The 17,360-nt window shown below is 42.4% G+C and overlaps 2 protein-coding genes across 2 annotated transcripts in view; both read left to right on the top strand.

The window, feature by feature from the left end:
• The window catches only part of LOC135214751 (nuclear cap-binding protein subunit 1-like), a 365,385-nt gene that overhangs the window by 251,237 nt on the left and 96,788 nt on the right, over positions 1 to 17,360 (top strand).
• The window catches only part of LOC135214750 (nuclear cap-binding protein subunit 1-like), a 67,412-nt gene that overhangs the window by 24,651 nt on the left and 25,401 nt on the right, over positions 1 to 17,360 (top strand). The window contains exon 3 of the mRNA XM_064249098.1: positions 5,757 to 5,994. Coding sequence (XP_064105168.1) covers positions 5,757 to 5,994 — 238 coding nt within the window. The remainder of the gene's footprint in view (positions 1 to 5,756; positions 5,995 to 17,360) is intronic.

Below are 17,360 nucleotides of genomic sequence, written 5' to 3'. Positions count from 1 at the left end.
CTGCGGCCACTCATTGGTGAACACTTGATATCACACATTGAGAGCCACAGATGTTTCTATGGGGAAATTTTTTTTTTTTAATAAACAATTATTGAGCAGATATTGATCATTCACTGGGGATACTTTTCTGTGCTTCTACAGTAATCACTGATACGTATTGTTAGATAAAGAGGATGACAATAATTGGAGTAAAATATACTAACTGGCAACCCCACGAGTTTCTAAAGAAATACGATCAATTCTGAAAATTTGTCGCTTCACTTCTGGAACTTACTGTACCACTATGTAAGTTAGTGTACGTATGTATGTAGGGTGTAAACAATTTCCAACATGAAAATGAGAAAAATGAAATTGCTTACCTGATTGTACACGTACAGGTGGACGGGCTGCTACAGAGGGTCCAGGTACAGGGGGATCTGGAGGAACTGTCACAGGTAGTACAGGGAGATCTGGAACTGTCACGTAGTACAGGGGGATCTGGAACTCTCACCACTTCTGCAATAAAATTACAAATGATGAAAATGAATGAAGTTACAATTTACTCTTACATTTAGTTGTTACATTAAAAAATTTTTAACATTTTCATATGTACACTATGGTAAACACATAAATTAGTAATAAAACAGTTCAGAATTCCTTACCAGGACTAGGAGTGGGAGGTGGTGGTACTGGAGACTTGTGAAAGAAAGTGTCAAGCCTGGACTGCACACTTCTCTTCGTCTGCTTCTCCTTCAGGGTCTCCTTGTAGAAAGTTACTAAGTCTAACTTCCACGTTTTTATTTGTCAACCTGGCAACGTTAGGGTCTTCTGCCTGAAAAGAAGCCAAGGCTCTCTCCAGATGAGTAAAAACCCTCTGACAAGCCTTTCACAGTTAATGACCTGGGTTTTGGCTCTGGTGCCGCCGCCTCTTCCTCAATCATTTGCTGTTCAAGTTCAAGTAAGTCCTCTGCAGACAATTCCTCTCCATGGGATGCCAGCAGCTCTGTTACATCATCAGGTTCAAGATCTAGTTTCAGCCTCTTGCTTAGCCCTACGATCTTCCTCGTCACAGTCTCGACGTCTTCTGCCTGGTCAAAGCCTTCAAAACTGTGCAACAACTGTGGACACAGTTTCTTCCAGGCCCCATTTTAAAGTGGTCGTCTTCACCTCGTCCCAAGCACTTGCAATATTTTCACTGCATCAGCAATGTTGTAGCCCTTCCAGAATTGCTTCAGTGTCAACTCCTTGTTAGCTTCTATGGCCCTCAAAGCAAAACGTATGGTCCTTCTAAGGTAGTAAGCCTTGAAATTAGCTATTACTCCCTGGTCCATTGGCTGTATCAGCGATGTGGTATTGGGTGAGAGGTACACCACCTTCACATTAGGGTGCATGTCGCTCAAATTTGAAGGGTGACCAGGGGCATTGTCCAGGACTAAGAGGGCCTTAAAAGGCAGACCCTTCGAAGTCAAATACCGTTCCACTGCTGGCACGAAATGGTCATTGAACCAATCTTCGAAGACCATCAAGGTAACCCGAGCCTTCTTATTTGATTTCCAAATCACGGGAGTTGACTCTTGAAAAATGCCTTGAATGCCCTGGGATTCTCGGCCAAATACACCAGCAAGGGCTTCAGTTTCAAATCGCCACTTGCATTGGCCCCAAACAGCAAAGTCAGTCGCTCCTTTCCAGCTTTATGGCCATAGTCTGACTTCTCCTCCTTGGAAAGGTATGTTCGATTTGGCATTCTTTCCAAAATAATCCAGTCTCATCCACATTAAAGACTTGGTCAGAATGTAACCAACCATCCTTAATTATCTCAGCCAAACACCTGGAAAACTTTCTGCTGCTTCGCTATCAGCACTAGCAGCTTCACATTATGCAAATTTGCACGAGCCTTAAAACGGTTAAACCAACCTCTACTCGCGGAAAATTCACCACCAGCACTGCCTTCGCCAAACTTTTTCACTACTGCCTCATGCAGCGCTTTAGCCTTCTGGATCACACTTAAGCTCACCGGAACACGTCGCTGGTTCTGGTCCTCCAGCCAGATCATGAGCAATTTCTCCATTTCAACAATGCTCTGGCTACGTTGCTTCTCGTTTATCACCGTTGACTTCATCGGTGCAGCATCCTTAACGTGCTTCAGAATACGTTCCTTGTCCTTCACAATGGTTACCACCGTGGTCCTGCTCAAGCCTAAAGAACGGCCTATTTCGGTGTAGTTTCTCCCTTCTCCGAACGCTTCACCACGTCATATTTTACCTCCATCGTGATGACCTTCCTCTTCTTGGATGAACTATCATCGGAGGAAGTATACTTTGGCGTTTAGGAGCCATTGTAAATTTGCGAAAATGGCAAGGAATTTCAGCAACGTCTTAGCACACAACCGACTGAACTTCAGGCAGACACGCGATTGAAGTGGCGTCTTTTGGTATTGTTACGCTTAGCGTCCTCGACCGTCCGAGGTCGTTGTTCGGTCAATTTACCATACAGTTTAATAGCGTTAATTAATTTATGCGCCTCCGCTCAAAAAACTAGTTCTGCGTATGAGGTATCGTTAAAAAGCATAACAAAGCGTCGTAACCTTGGAATTTGCGTTGTAATCTAACCAGAAACTAGTTTTTTTTAATTATGTACTGGAAACAAGCAGTGATTTTTTAATTATTTGCGCTTTTGGACTGTTTTAAACTGCGCATCCCAAGCTAGTGTATTCATTCACCCGCAAACTAGTTCCGCATATGCGGCGTCACTAAAAAAATTCAAAAAATACGAAAAAAAAAAAAGTGTAGAAAATCATCATAACCTCAAAATTTTTGTTGTAATGTAACCAAAAACATATTTTTATTATATACTGTGCTAAACTATAAAGGATTTTTATCATAGCATGCGTTTTTTAAAAGCGTCGTTAACTCAGAGCGTCGGAAGCGTCAACGTCGTAACCTCGGAACAAGCGTCGTAACCCAGGACGGATTTTCTATTGAATATTTAAGAAAAAGCGTCGTAACCTCGGAACGTCGTAAGCCGGAGCCGTCGTAAGCCGGGGACCGCCTGTAATTGTATTCAAATTCGTAACGCGCAGACGTAAACAAATATTTTTTTCAAAAATTCACCATAAATCTAAATATTGTCCTAGAGACTTCCAATTTCTTTCAAAATGAAGAAAAATGATTGTAAGAGTATTAGCTTACAACTGTAGTTTTTGACCATATCTGACGAGTTAAAGTTGACCGACTGTCGAATTTTTTTATATATATTTTTTTATATGCAATTATTTCAGAAATTAGAAAAGCTACAACCTTCAAATAATTTTAGTTTTATTCTACATGAAATTGTGCACATTTTCATATATAAAACTCTATGAAATGCCTAATATGAAATGGAGCAAATATTCCAAGAATGGGACGTATGCATTTCGGAGATTTGTGGCGGAGAATCCGCGCGCGGAGGGAAGGAGTTTTTTTTTTTTTAAATTCACCATAAATCTAAATATTGTGCTAGAGACTTCAAATTTGTTTCAAGATGAAGATAAATGACTGAATATTACTAGATTGTAAGAGTTTTAGCTTACAGTTGCGTTTTTCGACCATTTCGGTAGAGTCAAAGTTGACCGAACGTGGTTTTTTTTCTATTTATCGTGATTTATATGCAAATATTTCAAAAATGAGAAAAGTTACAACCTTCAATTATTTTTTTTATGTATTCTACATGAAATTGCGCACATTTTCATATATAAGACTTTATGTAACGGGTAATTTAAAATGGTGCAAACATTACCACAATCGCACGTATGATTTTTTCGGAAGAGTTACCGCGCGGACGTAAAGAAAATGTTAGTTTTTTTTATTTTTTTATAAATCACCATAAATCGAAATATTGTGCTAGAGGCTTCCAATTTGTTGCAAAATGAAGGTAAGTGCCTGAATATTACTAGAATATAAGCGTTTTAGCTTACAATTGCGTTTTTCAACCATTTCGGTAGAGTCAAAGTTGACCGAAGGTTGAAAATTTGTCACTTATCATTTTTTATATGAAAATATTTCAAAATTGATAAAAGCTACAACCATGGGTTGTTTTTAGTTGTATTGTGCATGAAATTGCGCACATTTCTGTATATAAAACTTTATTTAACGGCTAATTTTAAAATGGTGCAAACATTACCACAATCGCATGTATGATTTTTTTCGGAAGAGTTACCGCGCGGACGTAAGGAAAAAGTTTTTTCATAAATTCACCATAAATCGAAATATTGTGCTAGAGACTTCCAATTAGTTGCAAAATTAAGGTAAATGATTGAATATTACTATAATATAAGAGTTTTAGCTTACAATTGCGTTTTTCGACCATTTCGGTAGAGTCAAAGTTGACCGAAGGTTGAAATTTTGGCACTTAACGTTATTTATATGAAAATATCTCAAAACTGATAAAAGCTATAATCATGAGTATTTTTTTGTTGTATTCTACATAAAAATGCACACATTTTCATATATAATACTCCATGTAACGGCTAATTTAAAATGGTACAAAAATTATGTCAAAGTGACGAAATAATTTCCGAGATGTGTCACAGATACTTTTTTAGGTTCGGACAAGTAAAGAAATTCGCGCTTGCGTGCCTGCGTAACGATTGTAAATAAAACAACACCTTGATCCGTGAACTCCCAGCATCCCCCAAGGCGCGTGATTCAAGAGTTTTCGACTGGTAGGCCTAAAAGTATTTTTCCGCAAATTTTTTTAAAAACTTTTGTATGTCGACGTTAAATACGTCCAATCGGCACCCGAGAGACAAAAAATGTCGACGTAAAATACGTCCAGTCGGCGTTTAAGGGTTAGTCTAATGTATGATAATTTTTAATGTAAAATGAATATTATGTTTTCCTAAATGTTATTACTGTACTACCATAATTACATCACAACCATAACACGATGTTTACATTTTCTCATAATCATCATTTGTATGACTGAATTGTTCTAAGCAGTTGTATGTGATCCAAAATTGTTATTTCAGCAAAATGATAATGTAAAATGAATATTATATTTTCCTAAATGTTATTATTGTACTACCATAATTACATCACCATTGAAATTTCTGAAAGGTTACTGAAAGATAAATGTTTCTGTGAGCACAACCGTAACACGATGTTTACATTTCTCAGCTGGGCTCTCATGGAAAACAGATTATTTCATTGACATGGAATGGGTTTATTTCCTTTATTATCAGTTTATTTCATAATGTGAAACTTTTCATGTATGTTGGTGGTTATCACACTTGAGACCCTAGCCTGCCGACAAACATCACTTAGAATTCAAGGTTTGATTTTTAGAATGGTAGTACAAGACAAACCCTAATTATTAGGGGTGAATTTTAGGATTTAAAGGTTGTTTTATATGTGGAAATATACAGTATATAGTGAGAGTAGATGAATATGTAGAAGCAGAAGTAACAGAACTTCTATAACAATAAAGGTAAGGATCAAACTAAATGAAAGGAAAACATTAGTAATCTGAACCTAGTAGTAGTAGACGCAGAAAAAAAGAAGGGAAAAGAACTAACGTGGACATAAAAATTAATAAGAACTATTGAAGTTAAGAGGGAAGTTTGCATGTGTGTGCTTTGCTCCCATGTTTATTTGTACAATTTTTAGCATGCTTAACATTCAAGCTCATAATTCAAGGGAACATAATTTATATATTTTATCATTTTAACTAACATTCAGTTATGCTCATATTTTTGGAGGATAATTTTAAAAAAGCAATCTGGTATTTTTTTTATTTTACAGAAACTATATTTGGGAAATAATCCACGCAACCATTCGTAAAATGAACAAACACGTAGCTCGCCTTCAGCGAGAGGTAAATGATGCACGTGAGCGCCGGACTGGGCATGATTCAGATGACTCCTCTTCAGATGAAGAAGAGCAGAGACCAAGACCAACAGAAGAAGAAATTGAAAGAATGGAAGAGAAATTGGAAACTGCACAAGCTGACCAGAAGAATCTTTTCCTCATTATTTTCCAGGTTAGAAATACAGTAATTTTTTCCTCTTTCATTGTCAAAATAATTTATTTAACTCTACTAGTCTTCAGATAGGTTTTTGTAACTTAAATATTTTATATTTTTCTAATTTAGCTTTTGCCATTGTTTGAAAATTCAAGAAATACCACATAATATATAATAGAGTATAGTGAAATACCCTGGAATATCAAAGAGTTTTCTTTTTATGGTTACATTTTTATTGTTATTAGACCATAAATAGAAATCAATACGGGCCCATTCATTAGTATTAAGTGTGAACCTGTTCGCCTTAGGGTTTTTTAACATGTCAGAGTGTGTTGGTAATGATGATCCAGTTATTCAACAGGGACCTGATAATTTAACATTTCTTAAACCACAGTGTCTTATTGTTAATCACAGTAGCACGATATTGAAGGTCATTTGTTAGCTAACAGCATTTTGTTTTTGGTGGCTTTGTCAACCATCACAGTACTTGGCTGTTAGTAAAGCCCAGCCACCAGGAGTACACAAAAACCTCTCATTGAAGCCTTCTTGGCATAGACCCAAGTATCTAACCAGAAAGTAGGCCTGAATCCCAAAGAAGGCCTGACAACTTGATTGAATGAATCCATTGACTGCCATTTGCACAGACATTCCGAATTACTTCTGGGTAGGTTGTCATCGCTTCCACCAGAAGAACTATGCTCCTGAGTATAATGTAACTTGAAAAGGAAAACACTGGAACGCGGCTGTCCAATGAACCACATCCGTGGACATTGGTATACGGACATGGGATGAAATGACAAATCAAACACCTGGATGTGTGATGAATCACATACATGGACTAGTGATGACACGTACGCAGTCATGTTATGTAAAATTATATAAGTGAGAACATCAGAGAGATCACTCCTACCTAAAGTATCCCAACCTGACTTTGGAAGAACGGTGAGAGTAGGACCTTCATCACATACACAGGCGTGTGATGATCACATACACGGATGTGTGACGAGCAAGTACATGGGCGAGTTACGATTACTTACACGGGCGTGTGACGAGCACGTACACGGGCATGATGAATCACGAATATATCTGTGATATGTGGAACGATCCAACAGAGAACGTCAGGGAGAAGATCTCTTGCCTGGCAGTCTCAAACTCTGGAAGATGAATGGTGGGAATAGGATCTCCATCATGTACACAGCCGAGTGAGGACCACGTACATGGGTGAGCAGCAAGGATCCTCGGCCACTCTGGAAGACGAATAGCAGGAGTAAGATCTCCATCACGTACACGGCCAAGCAAGGATCCACAGCCGTGGTTACCTTCTCCCCCTAAATCGGAGACGTCTCATCATGCAGGCCAAGGGAACAAAGAACCAGCTTGATTAGATCAACACGGACTGGAACACATTCACATACGTGCTGGAAAGATGTAGAAACACCTTCTCACACTCGGAAGACGCCACAAGTCTCAAATTCCCCAACTGGAGGGGAGGGGGAGGAGGAGGAAAAGGCAACGGATGTCTTGCCCTACGACGTCTCCTGCTAAAAACTCTGGGACACCTCCTACTAAACGTAGAGTCCATCCAATCAACCAACTCTTGGAAGAACACCTCTGATGGATTGACAACCAACCGCAATGGCGTCATGATGATGGAAGTTACGTCACGGCAACAGGCGGAGGAGAGATGTCACAGAAGCGGACGTCACAGGCAGATATGTATTGAGAATGACATCACATCATTCGGACTGGTAGCCTAAGTCAAGGATCTCAGTGACAGCGAAGATGGCGAAAAAAGGTCTTCTGCCACCTCCTACAGCATCCAGAGGGCCTTCCTAGAACACATACATGCAACGGATAGTGAAGAATTTCCAAGAAAATCCATCGTCGAAGAAAAGGAAGAGAGATTGCCCTTCAGTCGAATGCAGCAATGTCAACTATGCAGTCAGCAGAAGCCATGACGTCACAGGCCCATTTGTGACATCACACAGCAGATTACTGTTACCAAGAGAGAGAGAACATTGTGTGTAGTGCAGAAAAATGTTAAAACTAGTACAATTATATCATAAGACAAAAGGGTGCCAAGACGGACATCAAGGTTGACAATATTCAAAGCAGTCCATAAGGTTGGCATCCCTGCATGACGATGCCATATTGTTCAGCAAGCAAGAGGCTCCAGTGACAGCAAGAAACACACTGCTGACAGTACTGACTGCTTCCAAAGTCTCACTTTCTTCGCAGCACAAACACACAAATAAAAAATTAGTGAAGTGGCATCTCTGTCAGAGGGATGCGAAGCAGATGGGCTCCCAAGTTTTGAGCGACTGCCACCACTGCCAGACTTCCAGACGAGAAGCAGGGCTGACAACGGAAGAGCCTGTAAAGAAACGTACGTAATATGCTCTCTCCCTCTGGAAAAAAATTTCTATCCTGAGAGAATGTAAAAATAAAAAAAAATAAAACGTGAGGATGGAGGGAAAGACGGGAGTGAGCCGTACAGAGCCATACAACCTACGCCCTATTCCCACCAAAATGACTGAAAGAGACGAGACAATCACGTCTGGCCTTGCATGCAGACAGAAAGATTGCAATCCTACCATAAAGACCTTGACTGCAACACAAACCCCTATTTCTCGAACATCCCGAAACACAAATTCTGAAAGACTAAAACATTACTTAGTTCCCAGGAAATGTGTAAGAAGATAAAAAGAAAGATAGTATCTAAAAACATTTATGTCAGTACAAATTTTTTCAAATTATCTTCAATATAACAAAAGTAAAATACTAAAGAACAAGTAGCTGGGCCCTCTCTCCTTGAAGGGGGCAATATCCCCTTGGGAGATGGACCAGCATACTCATAACACAAGTGATGATGAAGCAGAAGAAAAAGGCACATCTACTGGAATTTGCATCTGTCCCAAGGCAGGTCAACACACAAAACAAGGAAGGCCGTCTAAAAACGTTGACATCCCCGGGACTTCTAGGCTGAATGAATATGAAACAGTACAGGCTCCAATCAAAAAACCGGTTTCACATAAGTGACTTACCAAACAATTACATTAGCTGTTCGCTTTCTTACCTGGCAGTCGAAAATTCAAATTCCTGGCGGTGGTAGCAGCGCTGCCATCTTTTGTGTAGGTGATACAGATCCCGCCCACTATCGGGAATACCTGGTACTGCTGAGCTTTTAGACTTCAATTCGTTTTCTGCCGGCCACGGGATAACACCGGTGGTTTGTTGTTGCAGTCGACTTTCGTCGCCATTGTGGATTTTTTCTTTTTGGTGATGTACAATTTCTTGGTTGGCTTTTTTGCTTCATCAGTTAGCTGCCTAGTCGTTAACAAGTTATTACGAAGATGCCTGATGCTAGTTCTTCTTCAGTTAGGTTTTGCAGCAGTGGCTGCAAAACTAGATTAGCTAAACTGTGTTACGATCCGCACTCCAAAATGTGTTCATGTGCTGTAGCAAAGAATTAACTTGTGATGAGTGCCGTAGTTTAGATAAAAAAGGTTGGATGACTTTTCAAGCCCATTTGGAGAAAGTGGACAAAGATAGGAGAAGGAAACAGCGCTTAGAGCTTGTAGTAAAACTAGAGTAGAGACAACTTCCGTGCCTTTAGAGGCGAGCAAACTGTCACTATCTTCTCCACTTTTATCTAATATTTTACTATTTGATAGTCCTCCAACTTCAGTACCATTTACTCCAGACCAGGTATCCCATGTTTCCGATCCCAACACCATTTCCATGTTAGAGGTGCGTTCGTAAAGAGTCAAGCGATAAGGCCAGTGTTAAGCCAAGTGTCAGTGTCAGTATCGTGTCCGAGGAGGCGGCTGTCCGTTCCCCCTGTTCTCCTAGACGAAGGTCACTGTCATACTCCCCAAGCCCCAGCTCCTGGGAGAAGAAATACTGGAGGTCTAAGGGAGACTGGGGGAGTTTGCCCACGGTCAGTTGCCGACTCCGTCGACGTAGTCGACTCGCGAGTGCCCAGGAAACGCCGCTGGAAAGGCGTAGATATCAGTGACGTGCAGTTGTCGTCCGACTCGGAAGTGCAGTCGCCGGTGTCAAGGCGAAAAGTGTGGAGTGATTTAGTGTCTTGTCCTTTAAAGAGACATGCCCAGCACGAGAGGGATGTCGCCGCCAATTAAGAGCGCTCGCACGCTTGCGAGACTGACTCGCCTTGTTGTGTATCGGTAGGGGTTTCAACTCTTTCGCCTCAGTCGTCTCGAGCTGTTTCAACTCCTTCGCCTCATACATCCTCTTCAAATAGCGTATCTTCAGATGGAGTCAGACATTCAGCTGCGTTACATTCGCACACTTGTGAGACTGACTCGCATCGTTGGATTCGTTGTACCGTTTTTTAAGCATAAAGGTAAATGAAGAATTTCATTATTCAGTGCCGTAGGCTGTGGTCAGAAAAGCCACGGGGAGTTGCCAGGTGTTACCAGATAGCCACACTTATATACGAAATTCCTCAAAACGACAACCCTGGTAGTGTGTCGATAAGATTTTTGACTCTCCTCATTCGTCTCGAGCTTTTTTTACTTGTTCGCCTCATTCACCTCGAACTGCTTCGACTCGTTCACCTCATTCGCCTTGAGCTGCTTCGACTCATTCGCCTTGAGCTGCTTCGACTCGTTCGCCTCATTCGCCTTGAGCTGCTTCGAATCGTTCGCCTCATTCGCCTTGAGTTGCTTAGACGTCGCCTCATTCGCTTGAGTGCTTCGACTCGTTCGCATTCGCCTGAGCTGCTTCGACTCGTTTGCCTCATTCGCATACCGTCATACGTCTCGTGTTGTTTCGACTCCCAGTCGTTCATGTTCGAAGAAGAACCGTACGACAGCCACGACTCCGGACCAGAATTTAGTGGAGGATCATCAGTCCTCTTCGGATAGCATATCTTCGGACGGAGTCAGACATTCAGGTGCGTTACATTCGCACACTTGTGAGACTGACTCGCATCATTGGATTCTTTGTGTGCAGTGGTACCGTTTTTTCTACAAAAAGGCAAATGAAGAATTTCATTATTCAGTACCGTAGCCTGTGGTCGGAAAAGCCATTAGGAGTTGCCAGATGTCACCAGAAAGCCACACTTATAGACGAAATTCCTCAAAACGGCAACCCTGGTTGTGTGTTGATAGGATTTTTTGACTCGTTCGCCTCATTAGTCTCGAGCTGTTTCGACTCGCTCACCTCTTACGTCTCGTGTGGTTTTCAAATCCCAGTCGTTCGTTTTCGAAGAAGAGTCACGACTTCGGCTTCACCCAAGGATGATTCGAAGGCCAAACCCTTGCTAGAGGATTCTGCTTTGGACCCATTTAATATCAGCTTCAAGAATTGATGGTCTTTTTGTAGAAGAGAACGAGCCAGACGGAAGAGGAAGACGGGGTGTCGGCCGACATGTCGGAAGAGGAAACCCAAGACCAGGATTCAAAGACCTCTTCTGCTTATTGTAGTCTGTTAAGGTTCCTGTTGCAGACGTATCCGGACTTTGTTTTTTGAATCAGCTTCGCCTTCTTCCCCTCCGTCGATGTTTGGAAAGTAGGAGATCAACGCCTTCGAGATTACCGAAACCAGTCCTCGAAGAAAGCACTGAAAGAAGAGAAGAGTGGTTTGCTAAGAAGAGGGAGTCAGGCAAGGCTTCGTTCGCCTTCCCTCAGTCGAAGTTGCAAATAAAAACTACAGGTTTTATGCGACAGGAGAAGTTCCTTCTTTGGGAGTTTCTACCTCCTCCCTAGGAGACTTCTCCGGCCTTGTGGACTCTCACTTACTCTGCTCGCTGTGGCTAAGGCGACTAGGAATAGTGTCTTCTTAGTTAAGTCTCTCATGGTTGACGATTTCAATAGTTCGAATTGGGGACCTTAAGCCATCTTAAACTACATCCAATTCCATTCCACTTCTTCATGCTTGAAATCTTGGAGGAACTAAAAACGATTGTCGAGGCCTCTTTGCTTGGAAACTGATGTAATTTCTTGGTGTCCATCAGAATAACGAAATTCCACAATCTCTGTTATAGGTGACTGGTAGAGCTTGGCAGAAGGACTTCTTCTGCAGCTTAGCAATAGCTTCTGATGCCCCTTCGTGAAAACCTTTTTGCCCTGAACAGGTTCCTAACAGTCTGAATCCTGTCAGGGCCAGAGCGGACAACCCTTGATGATATCGGTTGAAATGGTGTTATCTGAGAAGCGATGGATTTTGTGGAAATAGTCTGGGAAAATCCACCAGCAGATTGAGAAGGTCCGGGAACCACTCTTTCCTGGGCCAGAATGGCGCTACTAGAGTCATTGTCACATTCTGGTGTGATTAAAGCTTGTTCAAGACCTCTCTTATCATCCTGAAGGGAGGAAAAGCGTAACATTCTGGTGTGATTGAAACTTGTTCAAGACCTCTCTTATCATCCTGAAGGGAGGAAAAGCGTAAACGTCCAGTCCTGTCAAATCTAGCAGCATCGCATCTGTTCTCCACACTAGTGGTTCTGGAATCGGAGAACAGAAAATGGGAATGCGATTGTTCCTCGATGTGGCGAACAGATCTATCGATGGTCTTCCCCAAAGCTTCCAGAGGTCCTGACATACACACTGTTCAGAGTCTTTTCTGTTGGTAACACCTGATTTACCTGACTCAGTTCGGTTGCAATCACGTTCATTCTCCCTTATACAGTCTTGGAAGAAGGGTGATCCTCTTCTCATTCATCCAGGTGAGGAGAACTTCGGTTATCTTGCTGAGAGAGAACGACTGGGTCCCTCCCTACTTCCGCACATATGACAATGCTGTGGTGTTAGCCGAGTAGTCTGCTATGTTTCCTCCGGTGACTAAAGGTCGAACACTTGTACTTCTAAAGGATGGCCTTCAATTCCTTCCCATTGTTGTGCAAGGTCTTTCTCATTCTGTCCACAGACCTGATACTCTCTTGGCTCCTAGTAGGGCTCCCCATCCGCTGGCTGAGGCATGTGAGAAGAACGGCAGGTTGGGGTTCGACATGACTTGGGAAATTCCTTCTTGTAATCTTCCCCTCGAGAGCCACCAACGAAGATCTACCGTTATCTCTTCCATCAGGGGGAAAACTAGTGAGCCCGACTGTGTCTTCTGGGACCAATTTGTTTTCAAGAAAATCTGGAGCGGCCTCATGTGTAGGCGTCCTGACTTAACAAGCTCTCCAGTGAAGCCAGGGTCCTGACTAGACTCATCCATTCGAGAGCTGAGCAGGATGGGTGAACCAGAAACTGTAGGACTGGCGACAGGCTGGATCCTATCATCTTCAGGGAGAGAAAAACCCGAAAAGCTAGAGAGAATCCTCTGAGTAGGAATCAATTGGGACTTCTCATTGGTTTTTAAATTACCCAATTGTTGTGTCAAAGTAAGCGTCTTCTCCAAGTCCTTCACACACGGACGACTGGATCCGGCTCGCAGGAGCCAGTCACCTTAGTAAAAGGCGGTGTTGATCCTCATCAAGGGCAGCCATTTTCCCAGAGGAGCGAGAATCCAAGTAAATACTTGAGATATGTGGCAGACCGAAGCAGAGGGCTCTGGGCTGGAAGACTCCTCTTGAAGACGAATCTCAGGAATTTTCTGGAGTTCTGATGAATGGGGGCATGGAAGTATGCATTCTTAAGGTTGAGAGATACCATCCAGTCGCCCGGATGGATGACTGACATTACTGATAGACTGGTTTCCATTCGGAATTTTTCATCTTCCGGACGAGGATGTTCAAAGCGCTTACGTCCAAAACAGGTCTCCATCCCCCTCATACCTTGGGGACTACAAAAAGCCGGTTGTAAAACCCAGGGGAGTTAGTGTCTGTTATCTCCTCTGACCTCTGGGCTGATGAGCTCTTCTACATCTTTGGCTAAGCCAAAGCTCTTATTGATCCCGCAGAGTGTGCTGTCAAACAGACCGGTGTATTGGACAGTGGTGTATCCGTTGAAAGGGATCACATATCTTTCTAGAAGCATCTGTATGACCCGCTGTTCTGCTCCTCTTCGACCCCAATTCCTCCCAGTAGCTGTGGAGTTTTGCCCCCACGGGTGGGTGAAGGACCTTTCGATCATTTATCTGTCATAAAGAGAGGCCTCTTGGTAGACTTGGAGGTGGTTCGTATGTTAGTCTTTGTCTCTGCTACCACCTCGACTTACCTCCTCGAAAGGTGTGCTTTTGGAAAGTTGAAGTTTTGGCTACTGTCACCCAAGGTTCCTTAGGTCTTCTCACTGATTGAGACAGTAGATCATAAGTGGACTTGTTCTCGAGGTCCGACAGTACGTTCTTGATGGTTTCTTCTGGAAACAGGTGAGTTTTATGCAGGGGGGAGAACAACAAAGCCCATGTTTGGTTCGTGGTTACTCCTAGAGATGTGAAGGAGCACCACCGTTCTCTCTTCTTGAGTGCTCCCATAGTGAATAAGGCAGCCAATTCCACTGAACCGTGTCTCGCTGCCCTGTCCGCACAGGACAACAGATTGAGCCAGTCCACAGGAAATCCTCATCCAGAGACTGGCAATCTTCAATTTTTTGGCTAACGCTGTAATTGTACAATCCAGAAAACTGAGACTTCTTTCACCTTGTATAAGTTCTTCAGGTGTCAGTAGCAGAAATTGTTGGGAGAGGAAGCATAGGGGGACCCGGTGTTTACCCTCTACTGTCTCCTCGCCTTGAGTTTGAGGTGTTTTGTGTTTATGGGAAGCCTGGGGGTACATGTACCTGAAGTACCCACCAGTTCCTATATCTGGTTAAGGATATCATATAATTTTTAGTGTAGGTGATGGTGTTGTATAGTGTTATCTGGTCTTTTCGCCCAGGGCAAGGGCAAACTGTTATTGTTTTTTGTCAATCATCGGTGAACTTCCATGATTGCAAAAAATCCCACCATTAGTAGGGACGACCTGGCCTTTACTGCCACGTCTCCTACATGTGATGAGAGCACCGACCAGAGGCAGTATCTACCTGTAGCTGCTCTCTCACAAGCTAAGGTACTGCAGACATTATATGTAATATGAGCACATGACTTATTTTTATTCAGAAAGCTGTCCATATACCCACCTTCCGGGTAATGTGGAGTCAGCTAATGTAATTGTTTGGTAAGTCACTTATGTGAAAATGATATTTTAATGATAAAATAAGGTTTCACATATACTTACCAAACAATTACATTAGCTGTACGCTTTCTTACCTGGCAGTCGAAAATTCAAATTCCTGGCGGCGGTAGCAGCGCTGCCATCTTTTGTGTAGGTGATACAGATCCCGCCCACTATCGGGAATACCTGGTACTGCTGAGCTTTTAGACTTCAATTCGTTGAGCCGCAACGTCCATCTGTGGGGAGGAGGGCGGGCTCTGATTATGTAATTGTTTGGTAAGTATATGTGAAACCTTATTTTATCATTAAAATATCATTTTGGGGGAAGGAGAGCAAAGCAGCATACTACTCTCCAAGGCGGTCGAGGAAAGACTGGTGCAACACGAGGTTCCAAGCCTGGTCAGTGACCAATATCCACCTCGTATATGCATGAGTTGCCAGATGCCACAGGTTCCTTGCTTTACAATCTTTGATTGTTTGTAACTGGTTTCCAGCTGGCACTAGATTATCCTATTGTTAAGACCATAGGTTTGTTAGCTATGAAAAATAAAAATTAATTTTTAAAAAATTTCATATTTCACCAGTATCAGATGTTGCCTATGCCTCTTCCAAAACATTTTGTGGCCTGCACATTATTCATTTCTTCAGCCACAGCTACAACTGTAAATTTATTGATATACAGTGGGGCATCGCTTATTCACGGATCAGTATTCACGGATCCAGTTAATCACGGGTTTTTTCTTGGACCGTTTCTCATGTTACATCACTGGTATGAATCGCTGGATCACGGGTTTGTTGTGTTGCGTATGCATGTTTTTCGGTAGGCTAACCCTCGGCCGTGGTCCGATAACTACCAACATTCATTTAAAGACTCATATAATGATATTAACTGACAATAAAGGTAATAAAACCATTCTCACCTAATATATTATTGTCCTATCTTCGAAATAAATAGCCTATTCAAGGTTTATGTACGACGTTCATTGGTAGGCTAAGTGTAGTTGCAGTGCGATAACCACCAACGTACACAAACATTCACATTATGATATTAACTGACAATAAAGGTAATAAAACCATTCTTACCATATATATTATAGTCATATCTTCATAATAAATAGCCTATTCAAAGAATAATTCCACATCATTGCACTCAACTTATCGTCGGAGTGGCCAGCCACAAAATGTAAGCATATACCTTTTGTACATGGAACTTACCCAGCAGATATATACTTAGCTATAGACTCCGTCGTCCCCGACAGAAATTCGAATTTCGCGGCACACGCTGCAGGTAGGTCAGGTGATCTACCGCCCCTGCCGCTGGGTGGCAGGAATAGGAACGATTACCGTTCTAGAACCAGATTTTCTCTGTCGCGGTAGTGTCAACATACGTTGTTGCTACCTCCTGACTTGATTTTCGTTTTTTCATCGCCATCGACCTTCTGGGCTGTCTTTTGCAGGGAAGTACTGGGTCTTTGGTTTGGCATACGCTTTTATTAACTTTTTAATGAGTTTGGCTTCGAAATTTCGAAGAATATATTACGTGAAACTACCGAATTTTTCGGTAGACACTCATATATTTTGCAATAAGGGAAATATTGATATTTTTTTTTCTTCACTAATACGTGTATAAGTGTTAGAACTTGATGAAGGAAATATAAGATCTAACTTCCTACTTTAGGAAGTCAGAAAGCATATAACTAGATACGCTTCCTTTAGAAGCTTTAAGAGCTCTCGTACTAACGAGCAGTTAGAGTATTGACAATTCTAGTAGTTGTTGCATCCTCATCACCTTCTTACTCCACAGAATCTACAAATTCATATGTGCAAATTTGAAGATATGTGGATGGAGCTCAAAAGGCGAGCTCTAAAAAGGTAAGAAGTGAATATAGTGTTCCCAGTGCAGTGGAGGGTGCGTCTGATCGGCTCCGTAGCGCTTCCAGGCCTAGACCTCTTCCAAACTCCCAGACCCAGTGGAGGAGGAAAGTCGACAGCCGCAGGAAGGTTAGGGAGAACCCCCACCGGTCAGGCGTCCCCTCGGCAGGTTCTGTAGAACGTCCCAGACTGCCCAAGGATAGCCATTGGATAAGGCATCCTTAAAAAACAAGTGCGTCTCTTCATCTTACATCCGAAAGACGAAGAATGTATGTTGGAGTTTCGATGATCTAGCAGTTCTCTGAAAACTAAGAGAACACTGAGCAAGAGCCAGCCGCTGCCAGGAAGCCGCGTTCCAGCAAGCTAGCGTGAGCTACGTTCCAATAGCCAGCAGCGAGGCGCGTTCCAGCTAATAGACTAGCGCGAGACGCGTTCCTACAACCAAACGCGA

This window comes from Macrobrachium nipponense, chromosome 46 (assembly GCF_015104395.2).
Source record: "Macrobrachium nipponense isolate FS-2020 chromosome 46, ASM1510439v2, whole genome shotgun sequence".
In the NCBI taxonomy this organism is placed as follows: Eukaryota; Metazoa; Arthropoda; class Malacostraca; order Decapoda; family Palaemonidae; genus Macrobrachium; species Macrobrachium nipponense.
The sequence above is the reverse complement of the archived record's forward strand: the minus strand, read 5'-3'. Positions and strand labels throughout refer to the sequence as shown.